The sequence below is a fragment of the Cardiocondyla obscurior genome, linkage group LG01 (genome assembly GCF_019399895.1).
Source record: "Cardiocondyla obscurior isolate alpha-2009 linkage group LG01, Cobs3.1, whole genome shotgun sequence".
In the NCBI taxonomy this organism is placed as follows: Eukaryota; Metazoa; Arthropoda; class Insecta; order Hymenoptera; family Formicidae; genus Cardiocondyla; species Cardiocondyla obscurior.
The window spans coordinates 5,667,243-5,689,593 of NC_091864.1; the positions used below are offsets into that span (position 1 = coordinate 5,667,243).

At 35.0% G+C, this 22,351-nt stretch overlaps 5 protein-coding genes across 6 annotated transcripts in view; 3 read left to right on the forward strand and 2 right to left on the reverse strand.

Annotated features, from left to right (window-relative positions):
• Positions 1-11,219, forward strand: part of Mcu (mitochondrial calcium uniporter) — a 48,924-nt gene extending 37,705 nt beyond the window's left edge. The window contains exons 3-7 of the mRNA XM_070656103.1: positions 5,712-5,888; positions 6,009-6,127; positions 6,334-6,480; positions 7,123-7,326; positions 7,467-11,219. Coding sequence (XP_070512204.1) covers positions 5,712-5,888; positions 6,009-6,127; positions 6,334-6,480; positions 7,123-7,326; positions 7,467-7,799 — 980 coding nt within the window. The 3' untranslated portion in view covers positions 7,800-11,219. The remainder of the gene's footprint in view (positions 1-5,711; positions 5,889-6,008; positions 6,128-6,333; positions 6,481-7,122; positions 7,327-7,466) is intronic.
• A 589-nt stretch (positions 11,220-11,808) lies between these two features.
• Pomp (proteasome maturation protein) lies at positions 11,809-12,801 on the forward strand. Its single transcript, XM_070656140.1, has 5 exons — positions 11,809-11,964; positions 12,037-12,137; positions 12,262-12,322; positions 12,385-12,560; positions 12,634-12,801. The coding sequence occupies exons 1-5, from the start codon at positions 11,962-11,964 to the stop codon at positions 12,719-12,721; spliced, it is 429 nt and encodes a 142-aa protein (XP_070512241.1). The 5' UTR covers positions 11,809-11,961; the 3' UTR covers positions 12,722-12,801.
• Positions 12,802-12,940: 139 nt separating this feature from the next.
• On the reverse strand, positions 12,941-15,257 carry Cdk7 (Cyclin-dependent kinase 7). Its single transcript, XM_070656114.1, has 5 exons — positions 14,679-15,257; positions 14,445-14,504; positions 14,257-14,365; positions 13,677-14,122; positions 12,941-13,544 (listed from the first exon to the last, which is right to left on the reverse strand). The coding sequence occupies exons 1-5, from the start codon at positions 14,730-14,732 to the stop codon at positions 13,197-13,199; spliced, it is 1,017 nt and encodes a 338-aa protein (XP_070512215.1). The 5' UTR covers positions 14,733-15,257; the 3' UTR covers positions 12,941-13,196.
• A 55-nt stretch (positions 15,258-15,312) lies between these two features.
• Positions 15,313-20,460, forward strand: LOC139102257 (uncharacterized). Of its 2 annotated transcripts, XM_070656044.1 has the most exons (5): positions 15,313-15,548; positions 16,204-16,433; positions 17,027-17,309; positions 17,496-17,679; positions 17,764-20,460. In XM_070656044.1, the coding sequence occupies exons 1-5, from the start codon at positions 15,313-15,315 to the stop codon at positions 19,330-19,332; spliced, it is 2,502 nt and encodes an 833-aa protein (XP_070512145.1). In that variant the 3' UTR covers positions 19,333-20,460. The 2 variants fall into 2 exon arrangements, with proteins under 2 accessions (XP_070512145.1, XP_070512136.1); XM_070656035.1 differs by lacking the exon at positions 15,313-15,548 and having other exon boundaries at positions 16,291-16,433; positions 16,829-17,309.
• Positions 20,461-20,554: 94 nt separating this feature from the next.
• Positions 20,555-21,669, reverse strand: Atpsyndelta (ATP synthase, delta subunit). Its single transcript, XM_070656125.1, has 4 exons — positions 21,519-21,669; positions 21,192-21,320; positions 20,930-21,127; positions 20,555-20,846 (listed from the first exon to the last, which is right to left on the reverse strand). The coding sequence occupies exons 2-4, from the start codon at positions 21,309-21,311 to the stop codon at positions 20,679-20,681; spliced, it is 486 nt and encodes a 161-aa protein (XP_070512226.1). The 5' UTR covers positions 21,312-21,320; positions 21,519-21,669; the 3' UTR covers positions 20,555-20,678.
• Positions 21,670-22,351: the final 682 nt, after the last annotated feature.

Below are 22,351 nucleotides of genomic sequence, written 5' to 3' on the forward strand. Positions count from 1 at the left end.
CCGGAAAACAGATTAATAAGATCGAGCATTATTAATGACGCTGATTATTATTTCCCTACAATCGGTGGTTCTGCTATATTGATTTTGGCACGCAGTACATCGTAAACTGGCAATTGAGATGATACTGAATTATATCGTTGTCGAAATTTATAATGAAGTGTTCAATATGTTTGTCATGGGTCATTAATGGAGCGATCATTTTTTTAGTAAAAAAAAAAAAAAAAATACAAACTTGATCACTTATAAAACACTTAAAGTTGAAAATTCTGAATGTGAAAGCTTTCAAAGTACTCACTATTAACGTTAAAGGTTTAAAAGTGCAATTACTGTAAAACAAACGTACGCTTAGGTTTCTAAGACATGATTAATCACGCCCCGAAGTCACTTATCACAATTCGGGACCCCGGTTTAGGAGTTTATGACATACTTATTACACGTTTGAGCTCGGCTTTCTTGGCGTAGATAACGAAGAGTGTTTACCCGTAATTTGCGTTCAACGTATAATTACGTAATGCGTAATCGGTCGGCGCAGCAATGTAATCGGTTAGTATAACAGTGTAATAAGTCTGTTTCATACATCTTTAAACAAAGCGGACGGTAGTAAAACGATGATGTAAGTCAATTTTTTTTCTGCGCTGTTTATCTGCGTAATGACAAGCCGGTTGCACGGGCAACTACGTGAAAGGCGTCATTTAAAGGCATATTGTCAGCCTGATTTTCGAATGAGTTTAGAGCTGGCTTGGGTAGCAGGATATTTAATTTTTTTGCCGAAAGACTGAGCACAGCAATGTAAAATTTAACACAGGAAATACAGGTTGCCGCAGCGCGTCTAAGTGCATAGATTTTTAGATAGGTACGGAACATTTTTGAAAAAGAAATGTGAGATAAAAGGTATGCTGCAACGTATCGCGGCATGGGTGAAAAAGCATTTACCCCTGTCTCTACCCTTATCTATCTCCCTCTTGTTATGCAGATCTACGTAACATATTCGACCAGTTTTTCGATTACCAAGACACGTTACTAGATGGCACTAGAGTGCAGCTTTCTCGCAAATAAAATTGATTCAACGAGGATATAAAACCTAGGTGACTCGATCCCGTGAAATGCAATGCGAACTGAGAGGATGTTCAATCGTTAACTTTTTCAAGAAAAGGTCAAAACTGTCAAGGTTTTGACCTACTAAGATTAATATAAAATTAATGAATAGAAAAAGTCGGCGCCAATACTGTTGATAGTCTCTTATATTTATAGTTTTTAACAAATCGAGTTAATTAGAAGGTTATCCACTGTGAGTTAAATAATAAAATTATACATTTATTTGTGAAAGTTATTATTATATAAAAAAAAAAATTAGACGAGGCAGATGTATTTATTACCGAAGGACTCTCAATAATGAATAATGACAGAAATTCGAAATGCCAACCTTTCATTTATATGAAGGTACAATAGTAGACGGAACAGCGCTGGTCCAATATCTCTAACAGAGTTGATCACGTAGACCCATCACACGCAGCTTTGAATATCCTGAGTAGATTCTCACACGTGTTATCCATGTATTCCGGATGCCTGATCCATGTGCATTCGCGTTACGAAAAATCGACTTGTTCTATACGTACATACATACATCACACTCAGTCCGCATAGTCCGTGTACTTTGATAAAATAGCAAAATTAAAATATTGATTTCTGAATTCGCAAATAAATATTTTATTAAAATTAAAAATTAAAGTTAAAAATGGAAAATTTTGTTAAAATTTTTTTTTTGTTTTGAAACTATTATATATTTACAAATTTAAATATATATTTTTATGTATTTTTCAAGTATAATCATAATTATTTTATAAATATTAATAATTTATAAGAGGCATAATGCAGCTTCCCTGTCAAAAAATGGAAATAAACCGCGGCACGCCAGCTACCATTGCACGCGAACTGTTAACGAGTCCGAGTCATGACTTTTTGTTTATCCACCACGTTGTGCGTGATGACGTGAGCCACATACCTATTCGTTAAAGAGAGCGATGAAAGAATTTCGCGCTCGATAATTTTTCAGGCGTATATTTGACTCGCACGTGCGCTTTACGCAACAATATCGCTCCTTGCTTCGTCCGATTCAATAAGATATGTATTTATGCGTGTCAGAACTTTAGAGACTTTCTAGACGATCATCGGCGCGTAAATTTCTTCACAATTTGGCCTCTGTTGAAAGTTGAACAGTAATTAAAAAGGAAGAAGAATAGAAAAGCGTGCGCGCGTTTGCGAAAGACTTTCTTACGACTTTTTTTTTATACAGAATTTTCCACGTCGATGATATTATTAGAGATAAAGAAAATCTCGATTTGATTTATGAGTATTATTGTTGAAAGATATTACTTCGTTGATACGAAGAGGCATTTAATATTTTACGAGACTGCTCCACACGAGATTGCTGTCATAGCAAATTTAACTGAATCGTCCCTACTTTCGTATTTGCGTTTAATTTTATACAGCATGTTGAGCAGCACACCGACGGCACAGTAACTGCATTTGCACAGATTAAAATTAAGCTTAACGTGTTTTCTTTTTATTTTAATCGCGCGCGCGTTTGGCCGCGATCAAAGTATTCGAGCGTGCGACGTTCCACGTACTTAAATTAGATTTTGCAAAAGCGACTACGATTAAATTTAATAACGTGCAAAATTGCATGAAATGACTATGTTTAATTCATCGGTTTCAGAGTTAAAGAGATACGCTGGGACCGTGTTTTAGACTCTGCTAAAAGTGTGAACTCCGCGCAATTGCGACTGCACGATTCTGCTATTCTTCTTTTTTTTTTTTCCTCTTTTTTTTTTCCTCGCCCTCGATTTACTATCCGAAGAATCTTCCTTAATCTCACCGCATGTTTCAACGACAACGGTTTCTCGGAAGTGCCGTAAATCGAATGGTCAGAACGAGTCTCGCGTCGTGGAGTATCCACCTACCCTTGGGAACTTCCCTCGGTGTGTTCATCAATAGTCGTGCATCCCCGAAGAATAATGGAGCTCGCAGGTCTGAACTTTAAGAAACCTCAGGGGCTGCTGTCACCAGGAGAGAGAAAGAAAAAAAAAGAATCACGTATTGCAAAACACGTCGACTCGGTCCCACTGGTCACGCCACTTATTAATTGAGCAGGATCTTATGGTAGACTGATGCGGCACAGAAAACCTCGCCACCGCGTTGCACCGTGGCCGCCGGAAGAAGGGAGGCGCGATGGCCAGGTGGTGGTAGATTTCTTGCCTCTTCCACGTGCCTGGCAACCTACTACCGGGCGAAATGCACGCCACGATGCACACGGAACATCGTCGTCTTCGTGGCGGGAGGCGCACTAATTGTCGAACGTTGTCGAGGAGACATTAACGACGGCACCAAATTCCCATTTGGGAAAATCGCGGTCGCTTGATCGCCGCTGATCGCACCCTCCGCGATCGCATCTTCGAATAATTGAAAGGCATCTTGCCCGCCGTTTCCCTTTCGGAACAAGAACTCTCAATGATAAACGATTTACAACAACGCGGAATTCCATAAATGGAGCAGTACATCAATTGATAGTACATTCGCACGATTAATACTGCAAATAAATGTGTTTCGCATACACAACGGATCTAAAGTGATTTTATTATCAATTCGCTGCCTACAGTTGTATGCAAATATCCATATCGTATACATATATGCACTCGGAGCGAAATAAACGTAACGTAATATTTCTTTTTTATGCGATTTACATAAAAAATAATATATATTTTTATTAAGAATTAAAAAAAAAGACTAAACATGTTCTTTATGGATTTGCGGTTAATAATATTGAAAAATACGATGTTACAACGTGTCCGCTTCTTTTTAGAATAAGCTTATTTCATCGAATGCGATATAAATCCTTTCATATATCTATCTATCCATCATAAACGTCGATTTCGTGCATCGTATCATTTTATAATACCGGCGTCAAATATGAGAAATTTGCATGTCTATCACATCTCCGTGTATTTGTTGAAATACGCAATATTTTCATCATTTTCTCGATAAAGATATTTTCTACTCATAAAATTTTCTCTTTTTTTTTTTTTTTTAAATTATATATCGAAGTACATATACATTGGATTATAGATTATTCAAAATTTTTATTTCACCAAAGCACTGTCGCGCTACCGTCTTCTCTAATTTCGTTCGTCATCCGTCAAAGCCATCGGTATTTCAGGACGCTATGACACTTCGGAATTAAGCTCCCGCTACTTTATTGGATCTTCGCGGCTTCAACGTACTCACCACCGCGGAAATTGACGAAGACGGGTCTCGCGCCAAAAGATACATTTTCAGAGATCGTTAGCGCAGGCGGATTAACGCTCGGTTCCGTTCTGCTTACACCGGGAAAGATTCCCGGGTCGTCCCATTCCGTTCTCCACACTCTAATACCTTCCATATATCAACGGCTCGTAACCAGGTTAATACAGTCTAGCTCTCGATTGCGCGATTAACACGCGAGTGGAGTCGCGGAAACGGTGTACTTGGCCGGCCTTGTAGGTCCTTCCTCCTTTTCCCAGCTTTTTAAGTAGGCGTTGTGTAATATTTTCCGGGGACGTTCAATTCGTCATCGGCATAAGATCTGCCGAGACAGCATTCAGAACGTTTTAGCGAGATGTTAATTTGCATATTAGATCAATATTTGCGAGGGGCACGCGTTTCCGTCGAATCTAATAATTATCCAGAGTTTTAATTCGTTATTTCATTCCCGGCGTAATTTATTGTGCAACTACTCGTTAGTGTGAAAATACTTTTAATTAAAAAAAATCAGAACTGTTATCAGAGAAAACTGTTCGACTGTTCGTTTCGTTGTAGCTGGAAATCTTTTCCGGGCTTATTTTGTATACGATGCGATATGAAGCGTATATATTATATGCATAATATGATACGGGTATGTAGTGTGTAACTAATGCTTAACGTGTTCTTATAATTGCACATTTCGTACATCTCTGTTGGCTCATCGGTGCATTATGCGTTCCGTCCTGGCTATGTTGTAACTTTAATTGTTGCGCAAAACCGATTAATGCTTTAATATTATTTAATCCAATTGGCGGAAATAAATTTATGTAAATATTAATTGACCGACTTCGGAAGGAAATTAATATTGATACGAAGCGAAATAATTTTGCGTAACGATGTTAGTTGATTGGATGGCAATATGATATACATATATGTATAAGCAAGCGACAAAAGTAATCTCAAGGGTCCACAGTGCTGAGTTTCTCGTTGAAGCTCGTCTCACACACTTATAATAACGAGTGCCCCCCGCAAAATATATTCACGAAACGTTCATGCGTGTTTTTCCTCGCATGCAAGTCGCAATTCTATTCTTCAAGCCGTGGATCCGCGTGGTACACGCGATCGAATACGAATGTAAAAAAATAGAAATAATATAGCTATTAACGCTAAAGATTTTAAAAAATTGTCATTAACATCGGGGAATTTGAGAGGAAACGTAAAGCAATCGGGAGAAAGCGAGAATTGCGTTACGAAAAAAATATTTATGCGGAATCATGCTTTTGCGAGATCTGTTGAAATTAATTTAGAATGTAATTTAAATTAAACTTTTCATTATACATATATTTTATTTAATTCGAATATATTTTAAATATTCAAAAACGCAGTTATGTCTCTGCACGAAACGATTATACATATAGAAATGCGTGTTGGCACAGGTCTAGCTGTCACCGTGGACTATTACCGGGGACTTCCGAGGATCACGGTGCCCCTTCCGTCCAGGAGGGAACACTGCTCATTCACCATGAAGCCAATAACGCACACGGTCGGCAATTTTATAGACATGCTGAAGACGGAGGACCGCGGCATCGATCGAGCTTGCATTACGGCGCTAGGTGAGGTGTTAAAGTTATTTCGCTCAATCAATTGATATGCGTCGAGAGCGCGGAGAGAAACCAGACAATGCTTCCGCGCTCTGCGAGTTTGCAAAATAAAGGCCTTGATTGATTTTTCAGATGGCGTCAGGATAGCTTCCAGTAACACGATAGAGTCGCTTTTAGAGGAGGATTTTAAATTGTTAATAAACGATAATGAATACGTTGTCTCGCCGCCGTTGCAAGAAAGGTGCACGACAGTGAGTTATCACGATAAAGACGAGCCTTCTTATCGGCTTTACGTTTCTATAAATGCGATCCCGAAGCGCGTGTAGCTACGGCCCCGATCTCGATCTTGTGATCTTTAGCGATATCTCTACGCGCGTGATAGATTTCGGGGTCGCGCGGGATTCGCCCCCTGTCGTGCCGTGTCCCGTATCGACGTGCATGTATCCCGCTTTTACAGGAGGATTTGCAGAAACTCGGAGACGTGCAAGCGCTCGTCGCGCAATTATACGAGGCGTTCCAAGTGCGGGAGTACCACATCGACATGGAGAGATCAGTGATCGCCGAGCTGGAGGACATCAGGCTGCAGCTGGTGCCCATGGAGCAGGTAAAGGCAGATCGAGCCAATCGTCCTATAGCCTCGTGGTGCAAACAGAATTAAGTAGCGGCCGCGCGCGTGTGGCAAACAAGATTTTGGTAACGTAAAATGAGATTTGTACCGAGTTGAAACGAGACACACGGCAATGAACTGGCGCACGAGCTTTCTATCGCCCGTAAATCAGATTTAAACGCGGGCACATTCCCATTGTCCGTTTTCTCTCGCCACGTCTCGCCCATACGGCTTTTACGGCTCGTCTTAATTGCCATATTCTTGAGCGTTCTAATTAGCACATTCGCGTCGCGCTTCGCACACGCGGCCAAACGAGCAGCGATACTTTTCTAATCCCACCTTTGTGCGCATCACGTTTATTGTTACGCAACGCCACAAAAGAAAACGTCTGTGAAATGTTCCCCGCGTCTTTTTTTTTCTTCTTCTCTTTATGAGATAACAAGCCGGGGGTGGAAGAAAAAAATGCCGTTTCAACTTGCGCGATACTCCCCGACGCATTCATCCGTCTCCGGTCTCATTTTCTCAATTCCTTGGAGAACGCGATGAAAGAGCTAAATTATATCTTCGCTATATAAATTATATCCTTGCTTGAAAGAAACGCAAGTGGCGAGTTATCACGGTACTCTTTAAACGTTGCAGACATTGCAGGAGATACAAAACGCTGCTTACAAGAAGGCGAACTTTTTCATTTGGACGTTCCTAGTCATGATGTCTATCCAATTCGGGGCGTTGGCCAGATTAACCTGGTGGGAATATTCATGGGATATAATGGAGCCCGTCACTTACTTCGTCACTTACGGCACTACCATGATGTGGTTTATTTATTACCTCGTGACTCGACAGGTTGGTTTTAGAGATTAAAGTGCGTTAAACGAAACCGAAAACTCGTTGCGGACGACCGGCGAAAGTAAATTGCGAAAATTGCATGCGACGTAGCGTGATACAATCGATATCTTTTTTTTTTCTCACGTATCTTCTTTTAGGAATACATGCTGCCGGACGTGCTGAATAGACGTCATCTGATAGTGCTTCACAGAAGAGCGCGAAAGGCCGGTCTCGACATTGACTTGTATAACCAGTTGAAGAATCGCGCGTACGAACTGGAGACCACGCTGAAAATTATTCGCGGCCCTCTATACGACTATAAGATGCAAAGGGAACAAAAGAAACGCGCCAGATCAAGCTCCAGTAGCAGCTCAAGATCGCCGAGTTCCTCGCCTAGCCCTAGCCCTAGTCCTAGCCCCGAAAGGGATATTCCTAAAGTTATACCCGACTCGACCACGCCGCGAAAGTATGCGGAGGAGTATAAGATTTAATCAAGGTGTTCAACGACGGTGCGTGCGACGGTGTCAGAATGTGATGGAGTCAACGATTGCCGATCGCTTAAATATCGATGTTTATCTTCTTCCAACGAAGTACATTCTGATAAAGACTTTGCCCTTCTCGAGTATGAAAGCGATGCACTCAGGGTAATTTTCAAGTCCGCAAAAATCGGTGTTGAATGATCAGAATTGTGCGAGATTGAAAATGGGAATGTAATTTATTTTCGTGTTTGTGTGCGTTTTACGTAAGTTAAGAAACCCCTCAGCGGTATCTCAGATCTCGAGTCAGTCTTCCAAGTAGTATCGGCGGCAACCAACTTTCGTCACGCGCAATGCAATTCATAAGCATTAAAGTGTCGATTTATCGAATGCTCAACGCTGCCGACATGTTTGGAAGACGTTATAGGAAGATATATAGAAAAAACAGAGAGTATACTCCAAAGCGCCATAAATGTTTTAACTCTCACTAGATACGTGTCTTTTTCAGTTTTCAACTAGAAAAATGCGTACATCGTACACTTAAAGGTTTGATAAGAATTTTGTAATAAAAAGATGAATTTTATTTCAGATACTACGATTAGAATCATGTCAAACATTTTATATCTTGCGTAACATGTTTTTTTTTTAAACATATGTTTCTGAAAAACACATCTGGTAAACGTTGAAACATTTATGTCACTTATGTGTAACTATTTTGATTAAATCTTTGTTGCATTTATTATAATCAGTGTTACATCTTGAGAGATATCAACGGATTATTGTTGTAGACACGTTATCATTTTATCGGTTGGAAGGAGATGTAATTGTTTCCTCATTACAATGTAACGCGCCTCGCAAAAACTGAGAAGATTCTACGAAATGTTAAAGTGTTAAATGTAAATCACATTTATGATTAGTGCATAAACATTAAATTATGTACATAAAATAAAAATGTATTATAAAAAGTGTATAATATTGAAAATTGCGATTATAATTTCAAATCGAAAGACATAAATTGATATAGTTTTAAAAAGTATGTATTTTCGTTGCATCTTTTGAGATTGCAAGTGGTATGATTTATATTGAAAAACTTCTTATTAATACATTTTATAAAAATAAGCGAACGCAAGATTCTCAACTGTTAAAACGAATTATTTTAATTATTGAAAACTTTAATTGTTTATTAACATATAATTTGGCACGTAAAATTTAACAAAGTTACTAGTCATTTTGTATAATATTTTAAAACAATATTGTTCGCAAAGTGATACTACGATATACATCGACGTACAGACATTACTGTATATATATAGTTTTTCATAAAATCAACGAAATTTCATACACCATAATGTTCACACTATCATAAACGTAATGCACTTATTATCACTTTTCTCATTGACCACATTTGAATTCTACATTAGAAGCACAGAGAGAAATATCTAAAAAGAAACTTGTTAACGATCTGGAGATATATAGTATGTAGAAGATTAATTCTATAATATATTCGTTTGTTCACTCTCGTTATTCCACAATTAATGCAACATGTTAATGCAACTATAAAAAGTATTGTACTGTTTCTTCAAAATTTTATCTTCAAAAATTTCTAGCTCTTAAATAATCAAACTCTATATTATTAATATGATCGGAGAAAAGGCACTTACACTACTGTTTAGCATTATTAATTATTAGCTGTTTTAAAGGCAGCGTAAATAATACCGCTACTGTTATGCTTTTCTAGGCAGTTTTCACGAAAGTATCATAATATAAGAATTCATATGTAGATCACATTTCTAAACTATGGGAACTCCTTCTCGCTTTCATAAAATCTATCCGTCCGCTAAGGTAGTTATAACGAAACCTAGCTTTGTTGTTTTCTTGTAACAATCCTAACGATTAAAAAAAAAAGGAGCTCAATAGACTCGTATTCTACTAACGGCTTGTGTTTTAAATTGATATAGTATTTCTATAACTAATCTACCGCAAGATTTCAGCTAAATTTTCAACTCTACAATCTTTCAATCTTTACAATTGAAGCAAATAGAAGTACACTTAATAGAATTTAAAAGTATAAAGCCTATAAAGTTAGCACTTTTGAAATATTAGCTTTTGTTATTTTTAATTAGAAAATTAATTTTTAGGTAACAGCATGTATTATTTAAAAATTATATACTATCATAGAAAAAAAAAAAAAAATTCACACCGTATTTCTCCCAAACGTAGATAATACGCGATCTGGACTTGAAGTATTAGAGATACCGTAAAATTATATATGCTACTAACATTAGAAGCTAACGCTTTTTGCGAAAAACGAACCATAAAAAAAAAAGATATTTACCTGTAGGGCCTTCTCATCTTGTAATAAATTTATCCTATTTCTCGTATAAGAATTTTACGTTTACGTATAAAGTGCTAAAAATTTATATAGATTGTAGTGAATAAGCGACAAGTTACTTAGACTAATGCGAATGAAAGTATCACTTTCCTATCTCCGATCGGTCACCGCGCAGTTATCTTCCTCGAATATTTTGTACTACTCTTAGACCTAAACGAAACTTTTGTACATACTTTAAATATATTCGTATGCATGTACACGCACACGTATGTACATACATTGTGCAAACGGTTCAACGCACGCGTAAACTTTTGCGAGCGACATTGCCTTAGCGCATCTTTCCCGCAAGCTTTATATCGCCTAATTCTCGATTGATGCATCTTCATATTATACATAATCAAAGATGGCTATATGTATAAGACTACTGTATTATACATCCGCGTACACGTACAAAAAAAAAGTCGCTCCTGTATCCTGATGTAAATATTAAAGAAAGAGTCGAAGAGACGGACCCCGTTTGTGTGAAAGAAAAAGAAAAAAAGAATTTTAAAAAAATCCCACGATATCGACGGAACTCGTTGCCGATCACCTCATCTCGTTGGATCGCGCAATCGAAACGATCAAACACCGAATTTTATTTCGCGGAAGTACTCATTCATTTCTCATACATCGTTTCTTATATATTTTGTATCGGTATACAATCGTTTTCGCACACGCGCACGCTTCGAATTCGTGCGTAATGCGGACAAATTTAATTTAAAATCGAACTCCGAGTGTAAGATATATGTACGTATGTGTATATGAGACCGACGGACGCGAAGATGTAGAGACGTTGAGTTATCATACGTACAAATTTTATTTTTAAGTATTTCGAGGAGTAGTCACACGATGTGTCATATATCGATACTGTATAACAGGCGCACTTGCATTCGTTTTATTTGTGTACTTGTCTGGATAAAATACCATTGACGAATGAGTATTTATTTAAGCGAAGATGTGCTGTGATTTACGTCCAATGTACTTACTTCCGTATGAAGAGAAAAGAATCGAAAATAAAATAGAAATATATGGGTGACATCAAATTGAAACGTAATCCAACTGAACATCTCCGTATATTCATTCGATCCTAATATTTAGATTAATATATGTAAATTCATTGCATTATATGCAATATACATTTATTGAACTTGATAATTTTTGACGAGAAGTTATACGGCCGGATGTATATGTATATTATATGTATATATCTCTTACCTTTAACCACGTCTCGTTCATTTAAATCAAATTTATACACTCGGACATTAATCACTTATGTGTTAGAACTAAGTTGAGACACGCTATCAATAAATAAAAGTAAAATAAATTTGATTAGACTAAAGATTAACTTTCACTTTTTCAATTAAACGTTGATCTCCATCATTACCTCGATTTGCTGGTGGTGACAATGGCAATCGTAACGGATTTTCTTGGAACTAAAGAAACTTAAGTCCACTATCTCAAATCTACGTCTAGTATCGCTGTATACTTCGTGTGACTGACTACCTAACTTCATAAGAATCGATTTGTAAAATGTAATAATAAAAAAGTAATAACTTTTTTATTATTAAAAAGTGACGATTGTTAATTTCAAATTTATATCCTACGCGTCAGATTCCGACCTTCGATGAAAATTTAGTCTATAAAAACCGGTCCAAAATTTAGTGAATTTATGAACACCGTGACATGACAAGATTCATAACCTGATCGTCTTTTTAGCTTGCAGTATCTGGAGATTTTAGTGTGTTGTTTTTAAGACGTATAAACGTTTCCTTCGTGTAATTTTTATTGTTACTTCTAGACAGCAAAATGGTAATAATCAGCGTTTTATAAAAGTTGCTTATAATTTTGAAATTTATATATTACTAATTGATATAATTTTAGAGTTTTGGTTTGCCGTCAATTATACCCAAACCTACTGTACCTGAGCAGTTCAACGTTAAAAGTGGAACTAACTATGATTTACCTAATCCTATGATATCAGGGTAAGACTTAATTGCACTCGTTTGAAAGACTCAAGTTAATATATTACTTGTACTTTCTATTTCATATGTGATATATAATTTATTTCTTTTATGGTAATTGTTAGCATTAATCTTGTTTGTATAGTTTATCAGCAATTAGACAAAGTGTTGGTCATGCACATCCTTTGGAAACTTCAGAGAAAAATGTAAGATTTTTTAACATACATCATCTTGAAGCATATAAAATACAATTTTATTCATGTTTTAGTATCAAAAGAATCAAGAACGCATGGATATGATATTGCTTAGAAATACTCAAGGATTACATGCACCATTACGCATAGCAATGGAATTAAAGGCTACTGAGAAGATTGGAAGACTTCCATTTCTGCCATCATCTAATGTAATGCAAGATGTTTTGCGTGGAAAAGATCAAGATATAGGGTATTTAAAACTATTATAGCATTTATTAATTTGTCTGATAATTTTTATTATTATTATTATGTAATTTTTGTAGATTTGAAGATGTATTTAATACATCAGAATTCAGAGAACAAATGGGACAACCACATGCTATAATGGAAAACCGCATTGGAATATTATAAAAATTCACAAAAATTTTGTCTTATTTAAAAATGGAAACTTTATATAAATTTAATAATAACTATTATTGCTCCGTCTAAAATTGTTTTTAAATAAATAGTTTTTTTATTTCTTAATACTAATTTACAGCTTATATAGCATCAATCAACTGCAAATTTGATTTAATACGTGAGATAAAAAAAATTCAGTATTAGAGATAACCCAATAATAAAGTCGACAAGTCAGACTTGAGAAAAGACATTTATTTAAATTTTAATTGTATAATATTAAAATATAATCACATATGCTTTTTTTGTACATTGTATGGGTATAAAATGTTACAATCAAGTAATACTTTACAAAATTATTAGCTACGCCGTGATACAATACTTTAATGTATAGTATCACAATGCAAATTTTTTCTAATTTTGAAATTGGCACTATTTTATCTAGTAAAGAATTTTTTATTTTGTTTATTTACTTTAGTATCAATAATATTTAAAACTGCAATCTTTTAGCTAAAGAAGCTCCTTCCATCGATTCTAGCAATTTTCTTTTAAGATTGGGTCTTTCTTCGCGTTGACGCTTGATGGTTACAGGCAAAGGTAGTTTAGGACCAGGAGTAGGTGCAGGTTTATTACTGAAATATGGCATTTGCAACGCTTGATCACATGTACATCTTTCCAATGGATTAACATTCAAAAGACTAGCAATTAAATCTAAAAGATCATCGCCAGCAGCAGTAAATATGTGTTTTAAAGGTGTGCCAGGGAAAGGTTTAAATTGAATAAAGTCTGGTAATTCAGTCATTCCCTGCCATGTTTCTTCCGTTGGAGTACCTAACGTCTAAATAGAGAAATGCAGTATAAGTATTATATTAATAACAAAATATGTTAGCAAAATTATGAAATATGAATTGATGAAAAATATTCTTTGACTAAAATAATTTTATAATATTTTATACAGACGTATTAGTACCTGAAATATCCTAGTGAGTTGATCTAAATCCGATTCACCAGGTAAAAATGGTACTCGCAACAAAAGCTCAGCTAATATACAACCAGCTGCCCACATATCAATTCCAGTTCCATAAAGTCTAGCGCCGTAAAGTAATTCAGGTGCTCTGTACCACCTTGTGACTACTTGATGGGTATTAATTCGATTAGGTGATCCAAAAAATTTTGCCAGACCAAAATCTCCTATTTTCAGAACACCTTCTGAATTTACTAGCAAGTTGTTTGGTTTTAAATCTCTGTGAAGTATCCAATTGAAGTGAAGATAATCCAGACCTTGTAAAGTTTGAATCATATATGCCTTTATATTAGCTGCAGTTAAAACTATATTGCTATCTTTTATTATTATTTCCAGATCAGTATCCACAAAGTCAAATACTAATGACACATTTGACTTATAGCCAAAAACATCTGAAATTTTAATACATACATATAATTATAAAAATATATTTTTATATAAATTATACATGTTGTACAACACATTGAACATTTAAATTTATTTCAATAAGCTATTAATTAAGCTTTTCTATATTAAAAATAAATACCTAACAGGCCAATTATATTATCATGCTTCAACTCTTGCAGCAATTTGATTTCTCGCAAAGCAGTCCTGTTTATACCATCTCTTGCTTCTGCACGACTTCCAACTTTAATCTATATTTAATATGAAAGCCTTATAATATAAATTGGGTACAATAGAAATTATTAATTTTTTTGTAACGTGAACACAAACCTTTTTCACCGCAACAATTTTATTTGTTTCTATATCCCTTGCCTTGTAAACAGTGGCAAACTATAACATACAGCACAGTATAATTGCTTGAACATATTTTTGTAATTAATAATTCAGTCATATATTGCAACGTATCGTACAAGTGGAGGTAGTAAAATGCATAAAACATTAAAACAAATTAGTAAATACACGAAGCAATACTAAAATTTTTGAAATGACAAAAGGTATCCTAACCTGTCCCTCGCCCAGAAAGTCGATCTTCTCGTATCTCCGTACTTTCTCCGTCATTTTCAGTGAAAATTTATTCTTTTGTGAGTTTCTTTTTACAAATTAAAAAACAACTCCGATAATTTATATAAATTCAAACAAAGAGTACGAACTGGATTTAATTTTTAGACTATTTCACGTTACATGCATCGCACGTTATCATACGTTATACAAGTAGAGGCGCTGGAATTTGATTCTCACAAAAAAAAGAAAAGAAAAAAAAACGACCTGAGAACTTTGCTGGAGATCACGTTCAATGCAAAACTAATTGATTCGGTGCAATGGCACTAAATTTAAAGTTAGTAAAATTTGTGTTTTACAAAAGACATAACAAGCTTAACAAATTGCATTGTAAAAAAAAAAGTTTTTTCTCAAATATTAAATTTTATTCGATGAGAAGCATAAATCTTTTTGTTGCTATAAATAAAAAACATAATAATAAACGGCAGGTAGGTTCTACTTGTCGCATGTCGATAACGCACTATTATCGGCGGGCTGCCTTGCCAACTGTGTGCCAACTGTGCTGCAATTTACAGGTTATGTCGGAGCGCGGACGGGAGGTTCGTCGCGCGATTTGTTTGTCGCGCAGCCCCGAAAAAGTATGGCGATGTGGGAGAGCGACAAGTTCCAAGGGGACGGAAATGCAGACTGCATCGGCGGGAATTTCGACAATATCCTGGTGACGCACGATCTGCAGGACTGCCTGGACGACACGTCTCTAGATCTGTCCAGTTTCGAGAAGGTCTACGAGCAGAGCGCGGTGTTCGATTACGACAAGTACTCTGACGATGATGCTGCTATCAACGAGGGGCTACCTGTCGATGACAACACGGCCGAGTGAGTCCCAGACTGATTTTCAAAAACTCTCTAAAGATCTCACGGAGTTTTTTCACGTATTCTCCCCTCCTGAACCACGTATGCGGTCCCTTTTCATCGTTGGTCGTTCCGAATCGAATCCACGGAGTTTACTTGCACCGTCAATATTTCGTACATCTTCGTCGGTGTTCCTTATCCCCTCCTTATAAGGCTATACGAGCTTCGAAACAAGAACTTTAGCTCGTAAACCGTTTGGAGAAAATCGCACACAGAATGTATCTTCGATAATTCATCGTCGATATATCTCGTCGTCTGTACTCCCGGAAGTTTTAAATTTTGGCCGCTACATAACAATTTCAAAATAATCCATATGTCACGTATGCATTGGTACGCGCTTGATAACGATGATAACATCGCAATTTACGTTTATAAAAGAACGGCGCACAATGCATTTGTAATTATGCACGATTTCTTATTGTTCTATTATTTAAAAATGATATATTATTTGTTACAAATTTAGTTTTTACGATGCTCACGTATATCGGATGAATTACTCATATTACCTATATTTAACCCACTGGCATAATTTAATAGTAAAATTGGCATATGTGTTTTTGTATTATTTTATATATTAAAATAAAAGTATTAAAAGTAATGCATATTTTCGTTTATACAGGCACATCCATCATGTCATTAGTTCAGATGAAGTTTATATGCGAATTCATCAGAATCAAAATGAGAAACTACTCGAGGATCACGCAGCCTCTCACGAGACATCCACGATTGAAAATACGGATCCAGATATTAACCAGAAGCACATTAATCGTTACAATTGCCAATATGAAGGCTGTGCTAGAACGTATAGTACCATTGGAAATTTACGTACTCATATGAAAACACATAAAGGTAAGTTTTAAAATAATTTTTTACGAAATATTAATGTATATTGTGGACATTTTTCTAATAGATATTAGACAAAATTAGAAGAGAAAATTTTTTTTATGACAAAATAAAAATGTTTTTAACATATAATTTGTTTAAAAAAATATAACTTGATAAAAATAGGTATAAATATATATGAATATAAATTTGCTGTGTATTTTATTCCTTTGTATTCTTGTGTATTTCAATTTCAATTTCATTAATATATCATGTTTTATTTATAATTGTGTGACTTATATCATTACTAAAATTACAAAAATCATGCTTTGCATGTTGTGCTTATTTAATGTGCATTTGTTTTACATGACGTACTAACAAATTGTATGTGCTCTTGTTTTCGCATATTCCATGGATAAAAGAATCCAGGTAAGTTTAAAAGCTACTTTTATGTGTTAACACTAGCAATAAAAATATTTTTTACATCTGTCGCATTTGTTATTATTAATTCGTCTATGCTGGCGTAAAGGGTACGCTTTGACCTGCATGGCTTCCAGATACTGCAAGAGATAGGTAGACCTGCAATCTTTTTATGCGGAAGGAATTCTCAAAACTTTCAGGCGAGTATCGATTTAAATGTGCAGAGCCGAGTTGTGGCAAGGCCTTTCTCACCTCCTACAGTCTAAAGATCCACATTAGGGTACACACAAAAGTAAAACCATTTGAATGCAACCACAAAGGCTGTGAGAAAGCATTCAATACCCTTTACAGACTGAGAGCTCACCAAAGACTTCATAGTGGCAACACATTCAACTGCGAAGAGACTGGATGCGTTAAATTCTTCACTACTTTAAGCGATCTCAAGAAACATATACGTACTCATACTCAAGAAAGACCATATAAGTATGTTTTTCGATTACTTTTTATAGCGTTAAAAACAAAAAAAAGAGACGTTACAACCATAATGTTAAACACATCAAACAAATAAACAGAAAAACGTCATAAAACTCTCAGCTAACTTATAAAAATAAATACGCTTTAAATGTTTTACAAGTATTTCCGATTATCATTTTTTATTTTTATTTTAAGATGCAGAGAAAAGGGTTGCGGAAAGGCTTTTACAGCTTCGCATCATTTAAAAACTCACAAAAGGACACATACAGGTGAACGACCATACGTTTGTACTTTTGAGAATTGCAAACGACGTTTTACTACTCCTCACAGTTTAAAAAGCCACATAAAAACACATAAGAAAACTGTTAATAATGAAATGGTAAGTATTAATTATAAAAATAATAAATATTAACGATAAAACCTTATATTAATTATTTAAATTGTAATTTTATCTATTTTGTAGCAAAAACATGAAGACAATAAAAGTGATGATGTAACTGAGAAACAAAAGAAGTTAAGTCAATTAGAATTAAAACTTATAAAGGTCGCCGCGAGTAACACTGCTATACCATCGTACGCCATCATACCAATATCTACAGATCTCACGCAAAGTGATGAAAATATGCCATACGTGCCTCCAAAAGATGCAACAGAACAAATAACTTCCACTAATGCAATAGATGCTATTACTCATCACAAGTTGGATTCAAAGCACGGTTATATTTCTACCAAAGATAAGGAAAGTCCGACTAAAATTACTGAAGTTGCGCTTCTTGCAACGAATATCGCTTTAAATAATTTTAACGAAGTCAATGTTTTTAATAACAACGAAGACTATAACGAATTTAAAGTATTTAATCAAGTGACTGAATCAGATGTGCAGCATGATAATTTAATGGATATAGTTGGCCATCAGGATCATTCGCATAAGTCAGCTTCGTTATCGGAAGCACATAATGACAGTATAGTTAAACCGGATCAATCAATTCCGATAAATTTGGAACAAAAGATTATGCAGGACGGATTGCAAAACGCAATAGCACACATTTCCGAAGGAACAAGTTTCACAAATAATGTGAAACAATATAAAAACGAATCCATTACTACTTCTGAGAACGTAGTATACACAAATCGGTCAAATACAGACAATGTATCTGGTAACAACAATACGTTGTATAGTGCTAACTGTATTACTAGTCATATTACTGATATTATAAGTTCCTCGAACGAAGCCCACCTTTTTGACAGCGAAATGGATACTCTCTCGTTTATTAATGATGCAAATTTACAAAATGAGTCTCTTATCGCGACTTCAAATGACTTGCATGCGAATGTTGTTGCAAATGCTCGATCTGAAGCCCTTGAACTCGCGATAGCGACAGAAGAAGAATTACCTTCCTCTTGGATAGATGTGATGGCATTGGCAACTGCACCTGCATTGAGAGCACAATCTTGGTCGGAATTGAATGCTTTTCCTACAGTTCATTCTTTAGTAGATCTAATAGGTCCAGAGCCTTATCCGCTAGAAATAGAGACTCAATTATCATCTATGGAAAACTTAAAAAATATTGACGCGATAAACTCGCAACATAATTCAACAAACGTTGATATTGCACAATCCCAAAAAATTACAGAACATGAGCATAAAACAAGTAACGTAAAGAGCAAGGAGAGGAATATTTTACAGGAGATCACAGCAGATGCTGATATATGTAAATGTGTTGATTGTAAATGCGATAATTTACAAAATTGTCAAAATTGTATAAACAATCCGGTTACAGAAGTTACGCGAAAAGACACGGTACAAATCGTAAATGATTTTATGTCATCTTTGCAACATAAATGTTCCTGCAACACCGAGTCCGGTGGTTGTGATTCTTGCTGTGTTATAATCTGTTTAAAGACGCTGCAGCAGCTACAGAAAATATTTAGCAACTGTTGTAAGAATACTAGCCACGCTAGTACAAACGCATGTTGTAGAGAAAAGTCGTTACCATCTTTGATAAAATGTCAACTAGCTAAGAATCAGTAATTCACAAATATTCTTTATTAATTTTCAACTAGTCACGCAGAAAATAATATCTCTATGCTAATCACCAAAAAGATTTGTGATTTTACGTCCAATAGCTTTAAATATAGGCAATTTTTACCTTTTGAATATTTTATCTAGGACGAATCGAGAATATATGACTGTACATACATTGTGCTTTATCTGATAAAGCTTATTAAGAGATTTAACATATTCTATGTAACGTATTCAATTATTTTGTGCCAAATATTTATAGACTAAAAATGTATTGATACAAAATTACTGTTGCATATTTTATATTAACAATGAAAAAATTTAATTTAAAAATAATTATTTACAGACGTAAATTAAAAAGAAAATTGACGATACTACACATGCAAAAATGCATAATATTAAAGTATTTTTTTAGATAAATAAGGTATATATATTGACATGAACAAATAATTTTTATAAATATATCCAATTTCATAATTTTTGTGCAAATAAAAATAAATAACTAAAATATTTGTTCATATATCTGAATCGCAAATATGCTGTTTCTTATATAATTGCTTTATAATATTGCTGAAAAACTTGTCACAAATTTAAGTGTTAAAATTATGTACAGCATTAATGATATCCCTTTTTTATTTTTATTTATAGTATATATAAATACAAAAATGTAATAATAGTTCTACGTTTAAAAATGTTATTTATTTAACTTTTAAATGTACGTTCCCAGAGAGATCATAACGTTAACCCTAGGAATATTACTCTTACTTTATTGCTGTTTATATATCTTTCTGAAAAAGCCTTTTGCTATTGCACGTTTAATAAAAAAAAGAACTTAATATTTCCTTATTTAATCACGAAGTGCCAAATACTTATAAACATCCAAAGTATTCGTAATGTTACTGTTGTAACGTTACTAAGATACTAAGGTTTAAGTTTTAATTAGATTTTAGTGTTTTATGTTGCATTATTATGAATAGATTGGAGAGAAATATTAGCTTTTAACAATTTTAGAGTGGAAATTTTTATGGCTGTTACAAGTACTTGCAATAAAATCATTGTACCTAAATAGCTTGTAAATAGCATATTTATTATGTTGTTAATGAACAAATATGAAAACTAACTCAATAAAGACTATGACAACTATCTTCTATATTTTATTTCTTTTCGTATCTGTATTAATTTTAATATTAAATAAAATTTGGCACAATGTCTGTAATTAAATTAATGTACATAATTTAACATATTTTTATTGTTATATGGTTATACAACAATTTTATGACAAGAATGTGTCTCATGCTAACCAGTAGTGTGTTGAAATCTATATGTATATACATATAATTTTATATTTATAATATTTATTGTGTAGCTTGCACAAGAGCCTCAGCAACTTCCACAGCAATACCTGCTTCAGCTTTATCTACATCTGATGATGCTGAAGAAAGCTGTTGTTGAGCTTTACTAAGAATATCCCTTGCTGCCGAGTTATCAAGACTTTCTACTGGATGGGCTTCCTCTGCCAGAATCTACAGGTGAATAACAAGCTGCTTTATAATCTAATAATAACAAAGTAATTTATACTTTATTGCTGAAAAATATTGTAACATACCTGTACACTGTTGTCATCATTAATGGTAACCGTACCAGAGGAGACAAAAATTTTCTTGGTTGAACCATTGTCCTCATAAACCGTAACTACTCCAGGTTTCAAAACTGCTAATGTAGGCACATGTTTTGGTAGAATGCCAAAAGCACCAGAAAAGGAGGGTACATCAACTTGCTTAATCACAGCTTGGTCGTAGAATACCTGACGAGAGAGCACATTAAACGGGCAATTGTATCTTGTCATTTAGTATTTTCAGTCCACGTACCTGATTAGCGCCAGCAAATGTAAACTTCATTTGATCGCTAGCCGCAGCGTCAGCATAGGTTCTCCTCTGACTACGGACACACCTCAAGAAAGGGCGAAACGTACGAGCGAGGTTGGACATTTCGGCACACTGAAAACAATTAATCTTTTATCTCAGAAAAAGAAATGTAGTTAATATTAGTGACAACGGCGGGGTTGTTACATCACAAGTATGGGACACTACGTGTAACCTTGCATCTCGCGCTTTCGTGAGACGACGTTGCGAACGCGAGCTGAAATTTATACGCGAGATCACGTTGATCGTTTGTAATAAAATTATTGCGCTCACCTTGTTACGATCACTTGTATCTGAGCTTTAAAATCTTCCAGGTATCACAAAAGCATATACGTGAGTGCAGATCCTCTGGCGACTCGGATCGACCGCGCGTATCAAAGCGATCAATGCAGAGGTTCGAGCCGTCCGACGCAGATGTCGTTGACTTCGCTTTGAAGTGCGGTAGTTACACTTTCCGGCTGTTGCAGCCGGGCTGCACCATCTACTTCTCAAGCACTTTCGAATACAACCTGCACGACGTTCGTTGAACGTTGAACTCGGTGCGTCGAAGAAAGGATTTTGCTGGTCAATATGAGAAGTAAATAGGTATTTCAAAGATCTCTACGTTCTCCAATATTAGCACTGTTGTGGATTTGCAATAATTTGTAAGAAAACTTGCTTTTCTGCTTTCAGCGCCTGTCGCACACCGACGTAGTGAGAAGTGCAACGGTCCAACGGTACAACGGTTGATGGTGAGTAAATTTAAAATTGTTTTATGATTAATTAGAGACTTATATGTTGCTATTAATTGTGTATATCATTTTTCTTGAATCTGTTTTGATTTATCTGTTACGATAGTACGAAAAATTTGATAGAAAATCCATAATATTCAATATTTCGCGACAATTCCATTAAGTAAGCTTCGTGCGATCGTAGCGATTTTTGCAGGATATAATTCTTTTACAATGCGTATAAAGTATTGTTTGCAACGCAATATTTATGTTAATGAACGGAAAACGACACAAGAAAATAATATATTTAAGGAAGGAGTTCAGGATGCATGTAAATTTTTGTTTTTAGCAACAATTATTTTTTGTAATAAAATATTACACTGGGCTTAACTATTT